Raw genomic sequence first — 22,833 nt, 5'->3', positions numbered from 1 at the left:
AATAAGAGGCAACATGAAGCATTGTTTTTTTTTTTTTTTTTTTTTTAATTCACTGCTTATATTAAACTGAATTTTAGATTTCAGGCTCGAAAAAGTGCGATAGAGAGACCAGTATACAATGTGATTTAGATGTTTCTGAGAAGCTCAAGTTACTGACAAGACAGTCAATTTTGGAATGTTCTGTTTGTTCTCATGTCATTGAGGATTTCTTTTGATCAAAAGAATCAGATCTGTGATTTGTGGATTTTGGCTCATTAAATTGTTAAAAAGAAAAAAAAACAGGTTGATGTATTTAAAATACTTTTGTTCTGTATTAATAGTTAACAGGGACCATTTTTAACCATGAAAAGAAAGGAATTAAAAAATATACAAAATAAATAGAAATGTCAACTTGATAAAAACAACCTCAATGCTTTGAAAATTGGGCGTGGCGTCACCGCAATATAAAGAAACTGGTCTTCATGTGAATGTTCCCTTCAGATTCCAGATCTGTGAAATATTTCCCAAAATGTCTCAACTGAAGCAGGGTGTGTGTGAGTGTGTGTGAGAGAGTTCATACTGAATGCTTTGGCTGCTCTTCGCCATCGCAGAAGCAGAACAGGAATATTTCCATGTCAGAAATCACTGGTGTTTTTTTACTTCTTGGTCTCTGGATCGTCACCATAGCGTGTGAATCCTCCGATCGGCTCCCTCTAGAGGCCCGACTCCATCTACGCAGGCTGTAGTAACGACGGTAACTTATTCACTATTTTGTAACACAAAAACGAAAACAACCTGAAATGATTTTATACTAATTCTGAATAAAGAGGCTTTGATACCAGAGTTTCAGTTTACAGGATTTATTATTTGTTTTCAGTGAAGATCGAGTTTCCAGAAAGACATTTTCTCTTTTTATTGGAATAATCTAACTTTATTTAAGATATTTACAGTGTGACAAAGAAAAGAGAATCGACCTGTTAAGACGTGCTGATTTGTTAGGATGAGTCGAGTCGAGGAGGAAAGAAGAACCGAAGCTGGTTTGGATCCGCCGGCCCAGAAAGGAGTGCATGCTGGGAGTTCCGCTGGATCCGTGCGTTACGTAGAAAAATAAAAAAAATGGAGCGCGTCGCAGACGAGTGCATAGTGGTCTGGTGATGTGGAGAGAGTAGCCGTTTCCGTGGCGACGGCGCTCACTGCTTGTTGAGGCTCCAGAGGGGGTCCAGGCTGCTGAGCGGGTCGTCGGCAGTGGCGGCGGCGCCGTGCAGACCCTGACCCTCCGCCGGCTGCAGGAAGCTCTGCTTGGTGACCCGTTGCTTGCCCCGCCCGCCACCGCCCTCCATGGAGAAGGCCTCGGGCGTCAGCGAGGCCAGCAGCTCCAGGGCGGAGGAGGCGGGGGGCGGGCTGACGCTGGGTGGGGGCGGGGTGGAGGGGGAGGAGCCGGCGGCGGCGGCGGCGTCCAGTCCGTTGGGCGGCGGTGGGGAGCACGGGGGGCTGAAAGAGGGCGGGGGCTCTGGCTGCGGCTGGAAGTCGTCCGGGGACTCGGAGGACGGCGGGGTGGGGGCGAGCGGCTCCTCCCGCCCGCCGGGGGCGCCGCCCTCCATGGCGGGGTCGGTGGCGCTGGGTGGCCGGACGCTCAGCTTGGCGATGGTGGCCTGGATGGAGCTGATGGGCATGTCTGCACCCAGGACCAGGTCCTGCTGCGACTCCTGGCGGGAGTAAGACTGCTGGGGGGGAGAGAGAATGTCAGACTGTCAGAACAGCTAAGAACAGAAACAAGAAGCGTTTCCATGGAGACAGCGCTCCTCTAAGCAGGAAGCCAAAATGGAAGCTAATCGTAAAATCAGCATCGAGCAGAGAGCGAGAGACACAAACAGTTTACACAACGTTTTGAAAATGGCAGAAATGGCAGAATCGCTGCGTATGACATATCACCAGGCCACTGGGTGGCGCTGCTGGAAGTTGTTCCAGGAGAATTTGGACTGAGAGTCAATCAGTGTTTTTACTGTCCGTCTACTGAGCATGTGCAAAACGACTGATCATTATTCACACAGGAGCAGCGTTTCAGAAAAGTAGCATTTCAACCGTTTCCATGGAGACAAAACGTTTTCAAAAAGTTGCTTCTTCACTTGAGAATTTGGTGTGAACCAGGGTCGAGGCTCCTGAGGGATCGATCACCAGACGTCTACCTCCGTCACTGACGGAGCCTAAATCCATAACGTCAAGCAACGTTTTATCTGGAATCTGGAAACTAGCCTCAAACCGTGCGGCGCCCTGCCAGCCGGCGGCGAGCTCTTCACACTGCGCGACAAAGAGGACGGTTCGTCTGTCACTGCTGCAGTGTGGAGACACTGAGCTCCTCAGCAGATCGAGCTCATCAAAATGAACAATACTCAAACCGAGCCAAAGAAATTTTTGCTTTTCTCCCCCCTTTTTTTGGGGGGGAGAGAAAAAAAAAAAGCTAAACACCTCCTGAAAAATGTGAAGCGTGGTGGTGCAGTGGTTATCACTCTCTCACAGAGACACCAGGTCTGATTTCCCACATTGCACCAGTTTGTGCGTTTCCTGTTTGAACCGCAGCTCCAGATCAGTTTCTACGCCGATGATACTGAAGTGTTGGACGAACCTTTGCGGCTGCAGAGCCGGCGTTCTTCCCGCAGGCGGGGGCGACGCCGTGGCGCTGGAGAACCTGCTCGGCGTGCTTCAACACGGCCTCATAGCAGAACTTCAGGTGGAGCTGCAGTCGGTGAAACCAAGCATTTAGAAAACCCTCCTGAAAGCTTCAGACGCTGGTTCACTGCAGCGTTTCCAAACCTTCTCCTGCAGCATGTTCTTCCTCTGCTGCCGCATCTTCTTCACCAGCAGGGGGAGCTCCGGGATGCCGTTCCCCGCCTCCAGCTCCTGCACGGCGGCGTACAGCAGACAGAAGGCGCCGGTGCGTCCCACGCCCGAGCTGAAGCACCGGTCAGGGAACGTTTTTAAATCCAAAACTCAAATATAATTTGTGAATTTGTGAGGGATGCTTTTGGTTTGAACTGACCTGCAGTGCACGACGACGGGTGTGTGTAAGGGCCTCTGGTGGAGGTAGTGTCCGTGGACCTCCTGGATGAAGCGCAGCAGGTTGCTCTTGCTGTCAGGAAGCCCCCTGCAGGCGGAACACACACCGTTACACACCGCTAGCTTCCTGGCCGAGGACTCGGCGGGCCGGCGCCCGGCGGGACTCACAGCTCCGGCCAGGACGTGAACTGCAGGTGGACCACGGTGCGCTTCAGGCTCTGGTCCCGGTACTGAAGGCTGATCATGCGCTCCACGTGCGTGGGGGCCGTCTTCTGCGTGGTGAGGCTGAGCGTGATCGGTCCCTGAGACAGCTGCTGGCCGCGCTCGGTGGGGAAGTACCGCAGGACCTTTCCCTGAGGGAGCAGCAAGTCAACGTCACACCCAGCCAAGAGTCACAGCCTGATGGGAGAGCCCGGTCTGGTAGGTACCTTCTCCAGCTCCTGCTCCGACACCAGCATGACCACCAGCGACACCTTCTGCTCGTACACCATGAGCCAGAAGTCGGCGGCCGTGCCGGTGAGCGGCGCCTGCGTGGCGATGAGCCGCGGGCAGTACGGCGACAGCTCCTCCACGTAGCTGGCGTTGATGTAGTCGTCCTTGCCGGACTGCAGCACCACCCGGTTGAGGTCGTAGGGCATGACGTCCTGGTGCCGGTTCTTCATGGTGTAGCAGCGGGCGATGGCGATGGACAGCTGCCGGGCGTCCTTCTCCTGCTGCTCCTGCAGCTCCTTCCAGCGGGCGTCCAGCACCGACAGGCCGCCCTCCAGCTCCGACGGCTGCTCCAGGGACTCCGCCTGGGCCCGGAAGCGGGCCAGGTCCCCGTGCAGCCGGGCCACGCGCTCGGGGGCCTGGTACGGGTCGCCCTGGATCAGCAGCACGCCCTGACAGCTCTTCTTCCGACGCTCGCCGTCCTGCGGGGTCAGAATCAAACACGAGAGTCACTGAGGAGACGAGATCTTCACTTTAACACAAGAAATACTGAACAGCAGCAAAAGAGAAATGAAAAATTTACCAGCAGCGTTAAACTACATCATGCAGAAACAAATATATTGTTTTGTTTTGCAGAAAAAAAATTCATTTTCAAAGGAAAACTTAAAACTCCAAAAAATTTGGGACAGCATGACATTATAAAACATAAAAAAAATGTTCATTTCAGTTTCCAAACAAATGCTTTTTTAACTTTCATTAATATCTTTTTTTTTTTTTTTTTTTTTTACAAAAATGTCTTATATTTTTCACATGATTCACATGAAAAAATATCAGTCCTTGTGTTTGATGGGGACTTTTAAACACAGTTTAAAACTTTAATTTAATCTTTCGAATTTGTCTCAGAGAAATTCTGTAGAGCTAAGCTGCACAGGGGCATTGTGGGTAATGACTGGAATTCGCTCTCTAGTGTAGATCCTCAGATTTTTCATTGATAAAATGAATTCTTATCAAAAATAATTACAGATAAAAGAAAGAGTGACATGAAAAACGTAAATTATGTATAATGTTTATTTCTTATATGGATCATTAACTCAAAAATTATACAATGAAAATACAATGAATTTCATCAACAAACTCAGCCAGATTTGACAAAAAGCTTCAATATTACTTTTAAAATGAACAACAGGAAATCAGAATCAGACAATCACTCACAAAAAAAAAGAGCAAAACCAGCATGAAGGTGACACATTTTGGATAAAAGCCAAAAACAGATGAGTGAAAACACAAATGAAACCTACAAACCTAATGATTTAGTGCAAAGAAGCAGAAGTTCAGACTTTTTAAACATTTGTTTCTTGACTCGCTGGTCTCGCTTTACATGAGTCACTCACTGAACAAGCAGAACGCTGCTCACATTCGACTGGAGACGGCAGCTTCTAAAACCCTCACATAACAAATCTGACTGATCGGAAAAAGCTTCAACAACAGAACCGAACGGAAGGAGGAGTTTCCGGACAGGAGCCGACGGCTCGCTTTAAAGAACCGTTCAGTTCCGACTCATGGCCGGGTGGAGGAGACGCCTCAGGAACCGGAGTGAGATTCTCCTTCCAACAGCAGCTGGCTGAGAGTCTGAGACTGAGCCGGATCTGAGAGCCGAGTCCTGAGCTCCGGCAGGTGAGTCGAGTCGTGAAGGTGAATTTAAACTGTGCCGAGCGATTCTGGAAAAACAACCTAAAAAAGCAGCTCTCTTTCCTCTGTGTTCCTCTTTTCATGCATTTCATTCTGTTTTGATTTACATTGAAACACAAAGTCATTACTTTCAGTCTTCTTCCTTCCTCTGAGGCGCCTTTACTCCACCTAGCGAGTCAAAACGTTTCCACGGCAACGGCAGAAACTCTGAAAGCGATGCGCCGGTGTGTGTCACTCAGCTCTGAAGCCGGAGGAAGCGTGAAGGCTGGTTCCTACCTGCGGGTCGGCCTTGGTGGGCTGCAGCACGTTGGCGGGGGCCGGGGCCCCCCCCGGCTGGCTCTCGGGGCTCGACGACAGCAGGTCGTCCGTGCTGGAGTTCTGCCGCTGGAACAGCGAGGCGGAGGGGGAGACGGCGGAGGGAGAGGGCAGAGGGGGCGGGGCGGCGGCCGGCGGGGGCCTCTGCTGGGGGGGGTTCAGACCCAGGGAGCCGGGACCCGGGGATGGGGAGGGGGAGGGCGAGGGCGAGGGGGGGATGGAGCCGGGGGGCTGAGCGGCGGCGGGCCCCCCCGGAGAGGGCTGGATCATGTGCTGAGCCGGGGGGGCGTGGGGCTGCTGGGGGGCACTTGAAGGTACGCTGGGTCCCGGGGGGGAGGGGTACATGGCGGAGGGCTGGGGGTGGGGCAGAGGAAGAGGAGCCTGAGGTTGCTGGGCAGCAGCGGGCTGGGGGGCCAGAGGCTGCTGAGGCATCATGGGAGCCGCTCCCGGGTAGCAGACGGCCCCCCCGGGGTGGGGGTGCTGGGGCTGACCGGGCATCCGCATGGGCTGCTGGGGCATATTTGGTATCGGAGGCTGCCCAGGGTGGGGGTGGTGCTGCGGGGGGAGGGCATTAGGAGGCATTTGGGGCATCGGGCCCCTGGCGAGGTGGACCTGAGGACCCGGGACCAGATGAGGCTGAGAGGCGGGGGGCATCTGGGGGTGCAGGGGGGGGTGTAGGGGCTGGCTGGTGGGGGGTACGTAGTTCTGTGACACCGGGGGCATCGTCTGGCTCGTGGGGGGCATCTGTGGTCTGGGACCCCCGGGGATCTGCATCTGTGGGTGGGGGGGGATCTGCTGGGCACCGGGGGGCATCGAGATCTGCTGCTGTGGCAACATGTGCTGGTGGGGCAGCCGGGGGGGCATCTGCTGGCCGGGGTGGGGCAGGTAGGGCTGGGAGACGGGGGGCGCCGTTTGAGAGGTGGGGGGTGTCTGGGGGGGCATCTGAGCCTGAGGCGGTCTGGGCATCACGTGAGGGTGCTGCTGGGGCACGTAGCCCTGGGGGGCCTGGTACCCGGGGGGCATCTGTGGCTGGAAGCCGTTCTGCAGCGGGCCCGGGAACGCCTGCTGGTAGTGAGGAGGAGCGCCAGGCTGGGGGGGCATGTAGCCGTGAGGGTAGGCCTGGGGGGGCTGGGGGCTGGGAACGGCCCTGGGTCCAGGCTGGTACCCCTGAGGGGGGGGCTGCGGATACTGCTGAGGATGTTTGGGCTGCTGCGGCGTCTGCGCCGGCACGGGAACCCTGGGCTGGGGCATGAAGGGGGGGTACACCCCCATCTGGGGAGGCACGCTGTAGCCGGCGGAGGCCGCGGGTGGGACGGGGTGGTGCGGGGTGGGGGCGTAGCTGGCGCTGTCCACCGTGGTGGTGGAGGGCCGGACGGGGGTGGGGGCCACGGGGCCCGGATGGGGCACTTGAGGAGCGGGCGGCCGGTAACCGGGCACCATCGCCTGGGTCGGCATCTGAGGAGGCCTCTGTGGAGCCATCTGAGGGAGGGGGCCGCGGGGGAGGGGCCCCGAGGTGGGGAACTGGGCGATCCGTGCCAGCAGCTCTGGGGGGGGCAGGTTGGCGGGGAAGCGGGGCAGAGTAGCGCCTGGAGCTCCGGGCCAGGGCAGGGAGGAGCCGGCGGCGGCGGGCAGGCGGCCGGCCCCGGGGGGCAGCGAGGACAGGTCGGGGGGCAGGCTGCGCAGGTCCTCGGGAAGGTCGCCCCCCAGGGCCAGGATGGCGGCACTGAGCTGGGCCAGCTCGGGGTCCTCGTAGCCGGGCATGGCGGCGTCGACGTCCGGAGCTTTGGGCTTCAGCGAGGGTTTGGCCGCCGTCGGCCGCGCCGGAGGCTTCTTCTGCGTCTCTCTGGAACGGACATTCAGAGGACTCGTTAATCTGGCCGCAGTGCTCATGGGCAGCAGCAGCGCTTCTCCCATTTCCATGGCGTGTTTTCAGGGGCTGATAAGACTTAAGCACATGATGAGCCATAACATTATGACCACCAGCCTGACGCTGTTCGGTCTCTGACCGTCTGCTGTGATAGCCGTCTCCACCAGGATCAAACCAGATCTTTCAGCTCCTCTAAGTTCCTCCTGGAGCCTGTCAGAGAGTCTTGGCTGCTAATCCGCTGGTTCATCAGCACTTTGGTTTCTTGGACTGAGCAGTGGAGGCCTGAAATGTCCTGACTGATAATACTCTGACTGCTGAGAAAATCACCTCAACCATCCCACTCTCTATTTTTCTGCTCCTGAACATGAACTCTGAGGACAGACTGGTCATTTCCTACCAAACAGTTCCACGAAAATGTGGACCGAATGCGACTATTTCAATCAGTGTTCAGTGTGAGTAACACACTCACAGTAGAAGTAACCAAGAACATTAAAAAAAATACACTTTGTACTTTATACTGAACATATTATAAATAGTTGTTTTTTCCAATATGTTTTAATGGAATAAATACGCGAGCGTGATAATGTCGTCCTTACTTTTCCAGGATGGGTTTCCGCTCCTCCTCCCTGGTCTGACACAGCGTCTTGGCTCTCTCCAGCAGTCGGGACGCCTTCGCCTCCAGGTCGTCGTAAAACTCCTTCCCCTCCTGCGACTTCTTCATCAGGTCCTCGTAGGCCTCGTAGGATCCCACCAGGCCCTGCACCGTGCCGTTCCACTGCTGCTCCGTCTGGCTCAGGCCCTTCCGGACCGAGGCGTACTGCACGTTGGCCTCGGTCAGGGCCTTCAGGATGTTCTCCTGCGCCGCCAGGTTCTGGTCGATGTACACCTTCACCTGCTCATACTTCTTCAGCTGCTCTTCGAATATCCGCTGGAAGGAAACGGGAGGGTTGAGTCTCACACAGACCCATCCTCTGTACCCTCAGTTAAAACAGTCCACCTCTCAGTCTGACCAAAAAGATTTCTGATCCAACTGTTTGACTCGGTGACAATGAGACGGAAACAGTTTTTTCTTGAAAAGTGTCTCGATTTCCACAAAATCAAATAAATACCACTGAAAATTATGACAATTATCTCAACAAAAAGGCGATTTTAGTGACATCTTCTGGTGAAATGTCCAAAAAACTTCTCCTACAGCTGTTGCATTATGGGTGTTTTTACAAACTCATCCTGACGGGAAGACTTAGAGGCCGGTTTAATCACAGCCAGGAAGCTCGCTCACTCGCTCTTACCTTCATGTCGGCTCGCTCGGTGGTGACGAGGGTGGAGGTGATGTCGTCCTGCTGGATCAGGTCCCGGAGCTGCTTCTCCAGAGAGCTTCTCTGCTCCCTCATCTCCTGCACCTTCCCCAGGATCCGCTTCATGCACTGCAGGCCTGCTACCTCCTCTGCACGCACACACACACGCACACGCATGCACACGCACACCACAAGAGCAACAGAATTACATTCAGTTTGACGCACATGACAGTCTTCATAGTCTGAATCTTAGCTGCATACTATGAGCATTATGAGTCCAGGGGCGTCGTACAGGAGGGAAATGTTAGGACAAATCCACGAATCCCTGACAGACAGGGGACTACATTTTCAAATATGGTCAGAAACAATCAAAACTATCTCTTTGTTTCATCACAGAAATCTTAATTGATGATCTTAATTGATTTTGTTCGAAAAGGTAAGATATACTTAATAAAAAAAGATTGTCTTTTATTGATGTTGACAATTTTCCATCCTGGAATTTTACAGTAAAATTTACACTGACACTGTAAAATATGACTTTCATCCCTTTTTTTTTCTCAACATTCTCTTGCATACTACAGACTGTTGACGGTACAACCCACAAGCAGTAAGTACTGCACTACTGGAGCTATGTAAAGCCTTTCATGGGTCTGTTAAGTCCTCAAGATATAGTGACAACAGCCACGCAGCGGCGTGCACTGAGGTTTGTTTTCATGGGGCCCAGAATTCTAGGTGGTGCCCCGATTGATTCTCTAACCATTCTGTATAAACACCTCAAACTGTCCTTTTTAAGTTACAGAGCTACAGAGGGTAAGATACAGAGGTCTTTCAGTTTTTCTTCAGAATTGACACGAAATGATCTGAGCGGCTGAATCAGGAATGTTCCTCACCCTCGCTGAGCTGCGGCCGCGGCAGCGCCTCCTGCAGGCTCTCCAGCGGCCCGCCCAGCAGACGCAGGTTGCTGATGTGCAGGTTCATGGCCCGGTGCAGCTCGGTGTTGGTGAAGCTGGCCTTCTCGTGAGCCTCCATGTACTTCTCCAGGTCCCTGCGGATCTCGGCCAGCGCCTGGCTCTGGGCGGCCGGGTGCAGGTCGGCCGCGGCGGGGCCGCCGGCCTCCTGGACGGCTCGCTCGCCGGCCTCGTCCGCCTCCAGCACGTCTCTGATCTCCTTCAGCGAAGACTCCACGTCGGTGAAGACGCCCGAGAGCACTGCACAGGACGGGAAGGGGTGATTCACACTGAACACTACAATTAAAGACTCAGGAGGCTTTTTCACTTCCTGTTCAGATCTGAATCCATTCAGAGATCTTCTGACGTTTTATAACTACCGTATTGGCCCGAATATAAGACGACTCCGATTATAACACGACCCCTATTTTTCAAAGATCACTTTGTGAAAAAAAAAAAAAAATGCTGACGACAATAAGGTCACTCATAAAAGAAATTTTTATTATACAATTATTATAAACTCAAAAACTCACTTCTGAGATAGCATTTCACGAGATGTAAAAAGGCTCAAGGTGTCCAAACTGCATATATGATGTAAATAACTTTCCAGTGCCTTCAGCTGAATCACGGCTCTCTGGTGGTGGACATTCCGTCTTTCTGTTTTTCAGTGACGTATTCACTCACCCTTCTATCAGTCTCTCTGAAGCGTCGCTCTTGGGACCACAGAAAGCTTTTCTCATAGCGTTAGCATCTGTCGGCGTTTTTTCTGTGCTCTCCAATATCGAACGAGGCACTCTGCTACAAATTATCTCCTGGCGGCTTGGCAGTAGTTTGATGACTCTGCTGCGTTGATCACCATCAGTTTAAAGTTGGTATCATAACTTCGCCTCTGTTTGCTCAGTTGTCCAGCGTTCAGCCCCTTTGTTCCAGACAATCCGCCATTTTTCATCAGATCATTTGATCTCATTTCATCACTCCACTCGCTCTCTGCTCAGTGATACTTTGGTTCCATCTAGCGGCGCGGATGGGTATTGACCGATCCGCGATTATAACACAACCCCATTTTTTGGATGCAATTTCTGGAAAAAAACATCGTCTTATATTCGGGCCAATACGGTAATTTTCACTCAAACTAATGTACATACTTTTTTTTTTTGGTTAGATATAACGACAGTTAGCGGCGACAGTAGCTCAGTTGGTAGAGCGGGTCGTCTTATAACCGGAAGGTTGGCGGTTCGATCCCCGCTCCCGCAGGCGTAAAACTGTCGTGTCCTTGGGCAAGACACTTCACCCGCCTAGTATGAAAGTTGTGAGAGTGAATGGTTGGTGGTGGTCGGAGGGACCGATGGCGCAGTTTGACAGCCTTGCTTCCATCAGCCTGCCCCAGGGCAGCTGTGGCTACAGCAGTAGCTTACCACCACCCAGTATGGTGTGAATGAATAATGCAATGTAAAGCGTCTTTGAGTGTCCAGAAAAGCGCTATATAAAACCAATGCATTATTATTATAAAGAAAATATGAGCATAACTGAACTCAAGCGTGTCTTTTCCCAGCCCCAGGTTGGTATTTAAGAATAAAGAATAAGATCTGAACCAACTGACTGCAGTTTTTATTATTATACAACACAAAAAACACATTTTGAGAAACGACTATGGAATTTTGGGGCTATTTGAGCAGAGAAGAGATGCTCAGATGAGACGACACTTCCAGCAGCGTCTCCAGACACGCTGTAAGAACTGATCACACATCGCAGCCATTTTATTTACGTTCTTTGTTTGCAGATTTACTTCCACCACTGTGGATGGGATACTTTGAAACAAGTTTCATGTGGTTCATTTTATGTTCATTTTAATTATGTAGCGTCTCCTAGTTCATGAATGCACAACGTTGACACCTCGGTAGAGGTTACAAGCGAACTCGGCTCCACCTGCCCCATTTAAAGCAATAACTCCACACCTGTCAAACTGGCTGATTTGTAACAAACCAACCAGTCCCCGGCTCCAGCTTCACTCCTCCGTTCATCCTGCTCCTCTGACGGCGGCGCCACTCACCCTGCATGGACTGGATGAGGCTCTTCACCGTGTCGGGCCGCACGCTCAGCGCCGCGCACTTCTCCATCAGGACGGGGGGGATGTGGCTGTACATGTCCAGGTTGTCCACGGACTCCGGCTCCAAACCCAGAGAGTCCATGAACTGCCTGCAGGAGGAGGAGCAGCGGGATCAGTCACAGGAGACCGGAACCGGCCGGAACCGGCCGGACAGAGGATTCATTCTGGATTTTGGAATCCCAAAGGGGTTCATTTAAGATATTTCAATGAGAGACCAGAGATGCTGAACTTCCTGTTAGTGAAAGAGCATCAGAGCCATGCTGAGAGTGAATTTTTAAAAACATGAATGCTGCAAGATGCCAGATTCAAAGATGGTTATTTTTCCAGATATTTTACTGTATTTTGCACCAAGTAGCATAATAGAAAACAGCTGTATGTTGAGATCTCACGCATTTGTCTGGATTGTCTAAAAATGTCTCGTTCACTCAAGGTAGAACTGGGTTGTGTGTGGCTGCTGCTTCTCATGCACACACACACACTCGTGTACTCACTCCAGAGTTTCATTCTTGCTGTCGATCTTGGCCATGACGTCCCTGAGCAGCTTAGCTTTCTCCTCACTGAAAGATAAACAAATAAATAAATAAATAAAAGCAACCATCAACACCAACATCTGAGAGTACTCAATGTGTGAAAATCCACCAGAACTCAGAGTGCTTCTCTGTACCTGTAGAGCGAAGAGGCTTCGTGAGCGGCCATGGGCACGAGTTTACAGAAGAGGTCGGGTCCGGTGACCGAGGGGTCGGTGGGATTGACCGGCAGAGCCTTGACCAGCGGAGCGCCTGGGAAGGAAGAGCACAGATCAGAACAGGCTGACAGCTCTGAGCGCCACTTTTAGGTTTTAACTCAGGAACAAAACCGTAACAAATTCCCTTCAGGATCATAGCAGACTGCAGAGACGACAGTCTCAGGTGAGAAACCACCAGCAGGAAGGAGCAGGTTAAAAACAGAACTCTGACAACCACAGTGAAGTTTCACCTTTGACCGAGGCCAGAGTCTCCAGAGAGGGAACCGTCTCGTGGTAGATGAAGTCGTTATCCTTCTTGGCTGAATTAAACCTGCAGATTGAAGGAGACGCCTCACGTATTTATCAGGAAGTAAAAAAATGCAACTAATAATCAAACTACACGAAACGGCTTCAACAGTCTCATAAAACTGGACTGACTTTCCACCGATCACATCCATGGTGAACCTCAGGGCCTCCTGCACGCTGTCGGGTTGACCCTGGGGGTAGAGACCAAACAGGACGGATTCAGGCTTCGTTCACACAAACAGATCACAGACAGAGGCAAGGGGTTCTGGGAGGTCAGAGAGAAAAACTCCACCTTGGCTAACTTGACGGCTTCGTTGAGTTTGTCCAGAGAGCTCTGCAGGTAGGCCAACTGCGGCAAACACAGCAAACCATCAACAGAGAAACCATCACATTTTCACTGCTGCTGCATCACATTTTTACAGAGGATTTCATTTGCGTGTCTGCTGATATGACTGCTTTATTTTCATTTAATCCTTCTTGCTTCACTGAGACATATTTTTGTTGAAGACGGCTGAACAGTCTCCGTTTCTCAGACTTCACCGACCGTCCCATCACAGAACAGAACGCGTGATGAGCGGATCGTCTCCAGAACTAAGGCCAACCCAGTGAACTAGTGAAGAACGATCAATGGAATGAAAATGAGTGAATAAGATACATTCAGTACGGCTGCTCTGCTTTTCTTCTAAAGGCTCAGTTCCAGCTGTTCCAGCCTGTGTGTGAATCTGACACATCTTCAATGTTTGGTGACGGAGCGAAACGATTCACTTTTAAAAGGAAACTCAAGACCTTCGTTTTTAATCCAGCTTTTATTTCATCTTTTGATCATTTGTTTTGTTTTATTTTAATATTTTGACATATACCTTAGAAACTTGGCTACTTTTTATTATTATTTTACTACTTTATTCAGTAACATTTTATACCTTATGGAAACATTTTAATTACTCAGTTTGAGTTTTATTTTCTATGTATATTTTATTTATCTTTCCAGTTTTTATTGCTTTTTCATATATTTGTATTTTTTTTCTACATTTTCTGTGATATCCAAGCTTTTTCACTTGTGATCATAATTTCAAGCAGCTATTATGATTTCCTGTTTTCAATATTGTCTGCTTTTTATATTTTAATAACTTAATGAAGTACGCCTTTGTTGTCTCAAACATCTGGAGCGACTTCTTTGTTAAAAAAAAACAAAACAAAATGGGAAGACAAAGACTTTTTAGAGAAGCAAAAAATTTGAAAAATCCTAAATTGTCACGTATTACCAGTAGGTTTCACTTTGCGTTCAGTACAGACACACAGTCATGGTTACTCTCTGCTCGGTGTGTGTGTGTGTGTGTGTGTGTGTGTGTGTGTGTGTGTGTGTGTGTGTGTGTGTGTGTGTGTGTGTGTGTGTGTGTGTGTGTGTGTGTGTACTCGTATTTCTATCCTGGTGGGGGCCAAATGTCCCCACCAGGATAGGAAAACCTGCCACGATGTGCCTTGTGGGGACATTTTTCCGGTCCTAATGAGGAGAAACAGTGTTTTCTTGACCATGTTGTTGTTACTGATAGAGTAAGGGTCAGGGTTAGGAGTTAGATATGAATGGGAGTCAATGGAAGGTCCCCACGAGAATAGAAATACGAACCTGTGTGTGTGTGTGTGTGTGTGTGTGTGTGTGTGTGTGTGTGTGTGTGTGTGTGTGTGTGTGTGTGTGTGTGTGTGTGTGTGTGTGTGTGTGTGTGTGTGCGTGCATTAACTGTTCTGTGCATGACTCAAGATGCAGCCTCTCTGCATTTCATCTTTTTTTGTTGACAGTTTTAATTCAAAGCTCAGTCCAGACAGATGATCAGAGGGGAGATCCCGAGTCTTCACGATGAAGCACTTTCTCTGTCAAACGACTCAATGAATGAATATTTGAATTACGTTTTTTAACTCTTGCAGCATCAAAACCTGGAGATGAAGCTTCTCATTGGATAAATTGTGGTTTTGCTTATTAAATAAATACAATTTAGTTTAATCAAACTTAGAGATTGTTTGGAAAAAAAACATCAGAAAAGCATGAACACATGATATCCTGAAAAATCTGAATGTATAGACTGTTATGATACCAATGAGTGTAATATTGTAAAATCTGAGGATAAGCCCATCGTATAAACAGTGTTATTAATATTTCCTGATTCAGCGTTCCCTCAGTGAGCCTCTGGTCTCTTGTTCCTACCCGCTCTCCGTACTTCTGCTGCTCCTCCGCCTGTTTTCCCATGTGAAGCTGTGGGAAAGCAAAAGACGACACGTTTGTGTGTACCTCTGACTAATTACACACTCCCACACACACAGGTCCACACACGCACTGGATCCCCACAGAAAACACACTCACGTGTGCAATAGCAGCAAAGTAGTAGATCTTCATCTGGACCAGCTTCTTCCAGTCTTTCTGGATCTTTCCCAGCATGGAGGCCGTCTCAGAGTTCTCCAGCGCCCTGCAGGCCTCTTTATAGTAATCCACCACCTGCAACACCACAACCACAGCGATCAGACTTTAAACGTGGCTTCAATTATTGATTTGCACACTTATGTGATGGATGTGATGGCAGGAAGCCAAACCTGAGCGCTGATACGAGCCACCAGGAAGCTCTTCCTGTTGTCCAACATGGATTTCTCCAGAAGACACTCCTGGGCCTGGCCCTGACAGGAAGAGGGAGAAACTGATGGGTGATAATGGTTTCCATCTCTGTTCGTGTCTATTAATACTGAATTACCATAACATTACGACTACTGACGGCCAAACGTTCACCACAAACATCAAACAGGAAATGAAAGCTATTCACTGCACTGGTGGGTGGTCATAATGTTGTGGCTGCTGGGCGGAGCGCCTACCAGCATCAGGTTGATGTTGAGGTTGAGGATCTGATGGCTCATGTCGACGCTGAAGCTGTGGCTGAAATGGTCTCTCAGGTAGGAGAACGCCCCGGCCGAGCACTGGAAGTGAGTGCAGGACACCTTCATCCCCTGGAAGAGCGAGAGCCGGGAGTCAGCAGGAGTGTGTGTGAGTGTGTGTGTGTCTGTGGACAGTCTTTCTTTCAGCGTTACCTCCTCAGACACCCTGTTGTCCATGGCTCCCAGCATGGAGTGCAGCGCTCCTGCAGGAAATCCGCAGGAGAGAGTTGGTTAGGAGCGCCGCGTACGGATGGGATTCTTCTCACCGTCTCTTTATCTGTGGCTTCAAATCATTTCTCTGTCTGTTTTTTTTTCTTCTTCTAAAATCTGAGCTGCATTTTATGTATGCTCCTTTTTTTCTTCTCCAAATTGCCTCACAGGAAGCGAGTGTTCAGTTTTCATCACGTAAAATCTCTGAACTTCCTTTAATTGTTTTATGGAGCACATTAAGGAGACGAGGAAAACTCCTACAGAAAGCTGTAACACAGACGCGTCTGACGAAAAACAACACAGGATGTGCGCTAAATCTTGGGTTTCTTAACAAAAAAAACAAAAAGTCAATAAATAATATAAACAAGTGACAAAAAAGAAATAATTTCCTCGTAAACATTTCAGGGGCTTCAAAAAGGGACGGAAGAGTTTCCTCCGTCAGTGATCTGAAATCTAATAACATTTGTTAAAACTTGTTTTCTTAAAAAAAAAAAAAAACTTAGTAGTTCTACCCTCCATTAGTTCCTTTTCACCTTGATTTTTTTTCTAAGGAAATGAAGAAAATAACGCCCACAGCACACTTTAAAAGGCTCTGATTTAGTTCTTAATTTACTGAGAACAGCTGGGATTGATCCATACTAAAAAGATTCATACAGTATTTATTTGTTCACAGTACAAATTCTATCAATTTCTACTAATTTAAAATAAACTCTCAAATAAATCTACTCACCCAGATTGTAGAGGATGCAGGCCTGCTCGTAGCTGATATCGTCATGTGTGACGGTTTTCCCCGAGAAGATTTCCGTCCTGAACGACAGTTTTAAACAGTAACAGTGAATCAGTGAGAACATCTTGAAGTTTATGGAGTAAAAGGAATCAGTTCTCATTCACAGAGACAGCGGGTGTTTTCAGAAAGTGGTGTTTTCAGTCGCTCTGAGCAGAGTCGTCATGCAGGCATCCAAAACACAACAAAGGTTTTACATGTTCACTTGTTGCTGTTATCTAATACCAAAGGAGTGAAAACATTTCATTTCAACTTCTGATTTTCTTGCACTAGTAGATTTACAGCATAACAAACGTTCTGTATTTTATTTTTAACATTGACTGTAATCCTGTCACAGATATAACTTGAACTAAACACGACCGTGACTCTGCTCAGAGGCGGCTCGTCTTCCTGCCTGCTTACCATGAGATGGGCACGGCGGCCTCCTGGCCGGCTCCCATGGGCACGCGGCTCTGGAGGTAGTGCAGCTGGCCGAAGTACTTCCTCAGAGTGCTGCAGCCCTCGAAGTCCCTGGTCACGTTCACGGCGCTCTGCCAAGCAAAAGAGTTGAATCACCCGTTAGTCCCTGACATCAGTTCAATCCCCACTGATCGTCCTGAAACAAGCCATTTCCACACCGATCGATTAGCAGTTAATCTGCATTTTCTTTGCTCTTTCCTGAAATACTGGTGATATCCATGACTGAAAGAAATACTACAAAACCATCATAAAATATTAACAAAAACATGTTCTGTTACAGACTGACTGCAGCAGATTGAACGATATAGCTGATGCCATTCAGAAAGATTCATGACAGAAAATTCAACATTTAAACATGAAAACACACACACACACATATATGACATATATCGACTTTAAATTCCATCTTCTTGTGCGTTCAGTCAGTTTAGATTTTGTAACTCTTCTCTGAAGCTGCTCAGTGTTGTAGATCGCAGTGCAAACGTCTGGAGTTCTTCCAAATTATCTTTCACCACCACACCATTTTATGTGCCCCTAATTCCTTGTATAGCTCTAAAGATCTATCAGGAGAATCAGAGTTTCTATGCAGCGGTGAATGCACCCGTGGAGCCGTCAAAATAAAGATGAACCACAGATCAGCAGGACAGTCTGAGCTGAAACTCGCTGCTCTTCAGCCCCACATCGTCTCCGGGTTCAAAGAACGGCCCGGATTCTATCATCATTCACACTTCAAGAGTGAGAAAACCGATTTAAAGTGAAATCACCTGTGAGTAACGAGCAGAATTCTGCTTCAACAAGCACACTGCCACTTTCTTACAGTTTGGCCTTCTATGACCACATCAGTGGCGACACACGGGAATTAACTAAGACCCTGTGTACGTGACAATGTTTCAAGTGAAAACGCATCGATCTTGTATTTTCGATTGAGAAACGAGTGTCTGAAATGCTGAAAATAACGTGGTTTTCCTGTTAGTTTGTGTTGTTGGTTGTTTTTGTAATGAAACCAAAAAAACTTGCACATAGAGAACGGTACGGTATCAACATTAACAATGGGAGAACGAGGACATCTGGATGGACACATGACCAAGCTGGACAGTTATTACAGTGACTGTCAACTCAAACGGCGCTCTTCCATCACTCTGATCCGGCTCGACTCAGTTTTGGTCAATGTCCATTACAGTGGAGTCCCGCCTCGGTGTGGGAGGACTCGTCATATCGAGGCGACACGAAACTCAAGTGATGTTATTTGTTCCGTCTGGCTCGAGCTGAATCGGCTCGTCAGCCACCAGGACAAACGTCTGCACATCGATGTTTCTGTGGACCTGATTGGGTTTTAAAAATGGCGGAGCTGACGCTGATGGGCGGGCCGCTCTCCTCGGCCAATCAGTGGCCGGCTGTCTGCCGACGCCACATTTCATGTCATGACACTCTGGAGGTAGACATTGTTGTTGCTGTCTGTCTACTTGCACATGAGCAGAAGAACTAATTACTACAGTTTCAAAAAGTTGCGTTTTAAGTAGCTCCGCCTGCCACAAAAATTTTGCGTTTTCACTTGAAAGCTTTGTTGCGTACACAATGCCAAAGCAACTAATCGTTCTTGAATGATTTGTCACTAATAAGACAATAACTTGGCCGCACGGTGGTGCAGTGGTTAGCGCTCTTGCCTCACAGCAAGAAGGTCCTGGGTTCAAATACCGGCCGGGGCTCGGGGCCTTTCTGTGTGGAGTTTGCATGTTCTCCCCGTGTGTGCGTGGGTACTCTCCGGGGACTCCGGCTTCCGCCCACGGTCCAAAAACATGCATGTCAGGTTAATTGATCACTCTAAATTGCCCCTAGGTATGAATGGTTGTTTGTCTATATATATGCCAGCCCTGTGACAGACTGGCGAACTGTCCAGGGTGGACCCCGCCTTCGCCCACAGCACCTGGGATCGGCTCCAGCCACCCGCGACCCCGAAAGGGATAAAGCGGCAGAAAATGAATGAAGGCAATAACTTTTAAATAACCAAACTCACTGAGATTAAAACAATCATAGCAGCATAAAAAAAGACAAGCCACCAACACAACATAAAGGTTTTCCCTGAGCATACAAAGGGGTCGTTACTGAGGTTTTCACAAACAAACAAACAAACACAGATTACATATCTAAAGCTATCAACATGCTCCTGTCAGCTATGGCTCAGTTGAAAGGATGGGCCATCTTCCAGTAGAGATAGTCATGGTTCAATCCCTCAGTGGCCTTGGACAAGACAGTAAACCCTGAATTCCCTGTGCTGTGTGATCACTTCCATTTAGCTTTTGACATCCTATTAGGTCAACGGTCATGGTGGTCAGTAAAAACGCCTCACAGTCAAAGAGGTAAATCACAGCCTCAGAGGAAAATAGTGGAAGGTGCTCACCTGCCGCAGAGTCTCCAGTTTCTTCATCTGTTCATTGTAGTTGTCTGGATTCTCCCCATAATTCTTCAAGATGAACTAGAAGAGAAGAAGATCAGAGCAGCAACAAGTAGGTGAAAAGGAAAATACATTCACAATAAAGCTTTTTCTTTGACAACAGCATCATGTTTAACATCATCTTCCACCTCCTGATGGCACCAGGATTTTTTACCATCCCTTAGTTCAACTGTATATGATTAATCTGTCCAAATCTTGAGCCACGGAAAATCTTCTATTGTATTTGGTCACAACCTTTCCTGTACAGCGATGGCTGTACTAAGCATCAATCGGCTGAACGCCAGGTCAGGAGGGAAACCAGCCTGGACACACGTGTTCACTCTTCTTTCTACATGCACTGCTGGTTCACTTTATCTTTTAATCATGGAAGCAGGACAGACACACACCTGCAGGGAAGATGCAAAGTGACACAGTAACAGGAGAGGCTCCGTCATGTTTTTTACTCTCCACAAACCACAGAGCTGCTTCACTTCCAGAAGTTACATGAGCGATCATCAACAGACTGCCTGATTCCACAATGTGGCCCGGACTGAAGTGACTCAGCAGGGCAAAGAGCTGCACAACTATCTGATTCAGGAAGAAGTCAGGAAATGGGTCATTAGATAAAGGTGACGAGGTGAAATCCAGCGGGCAGTGAAATTGATCTGATGGTCTGCTGTGTGAACACCAGCTTGTGAGCGTGCTTCCGCAGTACATGTCACCGTGTTGGGCGGAACGGGAGAGCAACTCCACAGTGGGGATTCATTTATCATAAGTGTGTCGAAAAGGTTCACAACTCTGTCTTCTGAATTTAATTCAGAACGTGTGGAAGCATAAACATATCTGTAATTATTAAACATACGTACATGAGCCGTAGGTTTTTCAGTAAGTTATCAGTGTTGATAAATAGCACTTGTTCTTAAACAGCATAATGAGCTTTCCTGCTCTGTCAATCCAAATGTTCCTTTTTCTTAATGATGAAACAGGAAACAAAAATACAGGGATATTTTCAACCCACTTACCAAAACATTAATCACCACTGACATTAAAATAATCTGTAGTTGCAGCCCTACTCAATAGTAGTAATGACATTTGGTTCATTATTATATCAAAACATAGAACAAACAAATGTCTGATGTAGCATAAGAGAATCAAAATCCATGTAACAAAGTGGTTTGTTGATCAGTTCTGTCTGGATCAGGTGGTATATATGCTTCATTTGACAAAAGGGTTACAGAGGATGTCTTTCCTGTCAATTCATCTTTGCTGTATTTTCATCTTTACTGTTTTTATGCTTGTCAATACTGTGCCCGGGATATTTTAATTACTTGATTTTTTCTCTGTTTTATTTATATTTCAACTTCTGTTCTTTTCTGTGTTAAGTAACGCTACAAAAGATTTCCCTGTGTTATTAACAACGTCTTTCTAACTACTAGAACTTTCTACTAACAAGAGATTAATCACATGGTTGTTACTCTACTTTTTCATAAAATCTATTAGAACGCTCAGGTTTGTCCTAACTCCTCATTAGAAAGCTATGGGATGATGATAATAATAATAATAAAATATACTTCAGTGGAGGATTATTGTTTCTTTTCTGCAAAATCCAGATGCCGCCTCCTACCCAGGGTTTAAAAAGCTCAGATATCATGACTTTCTAATTAGGTAAATCAAGCATCTTGCGTGTTAATCTCCATGTAGAGCTGTGCCAGCATTACTTCGTATTTTGCAGTTTCCCTGGGTCTGTGACCTGCTTCAGCTTCAAACCAGGTCATTTAACGAATAGATATTTATTACACCTTTTTATTTTCTGTTGTGGATGCCTCTATAAAAGGATAATCACCACAGTAAATCTGATCTGGATGTTTGCGCTGCCCTCACTCAGGTGCATGTGACAATGAGATCACTGTTGTTGTCATGTAGCCTGACTGGGCCAGGAGGAGCCACACTCAACATTTTTCATCTGACATCCTCACCGGTTTTCTCTTTCGAACATAATATTTTCATTTCAACAGAGTTAGCCACTTAGCTAACAGCTAATTACGAAATTAAAGTTAATCATTATCGGCTACGAGGCAGCAAGCTAACGTTAGCAAACAAAAGGCGGTGGTCTTAGCTAGCTTCCCAGCTACACCTTCTGGAAAATTCCCTTCACCCGGACATAGAGGGGCAGCTATCTTGCTCCGTGAGCGGCGGCTAACACCGACGCCTCGGATAAAGTTATCCCTCCGTCCATAATCCGTGTTGGGCTGACTTTCGACCTCAGCCCTGTTGCTCCACTCCCCGCCCCGCTCACCTGCCTCACGGACGGGTTGAACTGGAACTCCCCAGCCTCCTTCAGATCCAGCCAGATCATCGGCATGCGGGGGACCGCCTCCATCGCGGCCGTGTCCGCCAGTGAAGTGTTTTAATCCCGCTGTTAGTTTTGTAAACGACTCTCCTGAAGATATTCCTCTCCCAAACAACTGTGTCATGTATCCATACACACTGCAACCGGAAGCTGGAAGCGTGCGTGACGTAGCGCCAAATACGTGTCGTGAGGCATTCTGGGAAATGGAGTTTATGATGAACAGGCTTCGTTAAAGAGACAGAGTGGAAAAATAAGACCAAACAAAGGAAGACATGGTGGAATAGGCGTTATTTCTGAACATACAATAAATTTTCATTAACTTCATCACAGTCCATAAAAGGAGCGTTCAACCTGCGGCTCTGGACCTCAATGCGGCTCTTCAGCTGCTCTGGAGCGGATCCCTTAAGCTTCCGTAAAATTATATTTTCAGTCAATAGACACTTTTTTTCTATTTTATTTGTATTCCGTGATTGAAAAAGATAATGATTCCATATCCTGGAGGAAAAATTCAGCTAAATAAGATACAACCACTAAAAGCAGGCTATTATAAAATATAATAATTGTAATAATACATGAAAATGGTGAAAATAAATTGAAAGGAAAAGGTTTGAAAAAGAAGGTAAAATTTATTTAAAAATCTATCTATCTATCTATCTATCTATCTATCTATCTATCTATCTATCTATCTATCTATCAAGAGGGGGTCTTTTATTTATGTTCAATAACTTTTTTGGGATGCATTTCCTCTATAGAGACCGTGAATATCAGGATATCAATCTGCTATTGATTCAAGTCAAATTCTTGGTGATCTTCGACAAGCTTTACTTTTTCTTCTCCGTCACAGTGTTTCTTTTTGCCTCCTGCAGGTGTCACTGCTGTATTTGAACAGCTGCTGCTTGAGGGCATAATTCATTCTCCATCCATGACAGACTGAGAGAGAAAGAGAGAGAAAGATGGTCATGGGTTAATTATGG

General features: G+C 47.9%; 1 protein-coding gene across 2 annotated transcripts; it reads right to left on the bottom strand.

Moving 5' to 3' along the window:
- Positions 1-838: 838 nt before the first annotated feature.
- On the bottom strand, positions 839-21,992 carry ptpn23a (protein tyrosine phosphatase, non-receptor type 23, a). 2 transcript variants are annotated; one of them, XM_030103832.1, is made up of 25 exons: positions 21,806-21,992; positions 19,477-19,551; positions 17,022-17,149; positions 16,566-16,642; positions 15,779-15,828; positions 15,566-15,697; positions 15,293-15,373; positions 15,066-15,197; positions 14,910-14,957; positions 13,005-13,061; positions 12,845-12,903; positions 12,658-12,737; positions 12,347-12,461; positions 12,174-12,239; positions 11,626-11,771; positions 9,519-9,836; positions 8,623-8,777; positions 7,930-8,261; positions 5,428-7,309; positions 3,462-3,944; positions 3,202-3,386; positions 3,017-3,121; positions 2,791-2,929; positions 2,603-2,713; positions 839-1,703 (listed from the first exon to the last, which is right to left on the bottom strand). In XM_030103832.1, the coding sequence occupies exons 1-25, from the start codon at positions 21,887-21,889 to the stop codon at positions 1,170-1,172; spliced, it is 5,574 nt and encodes a 1,857-aa protein (XP_029959692.1). In that variant the 5' UTR covers positions 21,890-21,992; the 3' UTR covers positions 839-1,169. The 2 variants fall into 2 exon arrangements, with proteins under 2 accessions (XP_029959692.1, XP_029959693.1); XM_030103833.1 differs by having other exon boundaries at positions 1,170-1,700.
- Positions 21,993-22,833: the final 841 nt, after the last annotated feature.

This window comes from Salarias fasciatus, chromosome 11 (genome assembly GCF_902148845.1).
Source record: "Salarias fasciatus chromosome 11, fSalaFa1.1, whole genome shotgun sequence".
NCBI lineage: Eukaryota > Metazoa > Chordata > Actinopteri > Blenniiformes > Blenniidae > Salarias > Salarias fasciatus.
Note: the sequence above shows the minus strand (reverse complement) of the source record. Positions and strands in the feature narration are given on the sequence as shown.

Bases quoted from the DNA above. Each gene is read 5' to 3' on its own strand.
- ptpn23a (XM_030103832.1), bottom strand. From the start codon at position 21,889: ATGGAGGCGGTCCCCCGCATGCCGATGATCTGGCTGGATCTGAAGGAG. The intron at 12,240-12,346 runs GTACAGAGAAGC...TTTATCTTTCAG, and splicing joins GAAGCCTCTTCGCTCTACAG to TGAGGAGAAAGCTAAGCTGC. The intron at 3,122-3,201 runs GTGAGTCCCGCC...TTCCGCCTGCAG, and splicing joins TTCACGTCCTGGCCGGAGCT to GGGGCTTCCTGACAGCAAGA.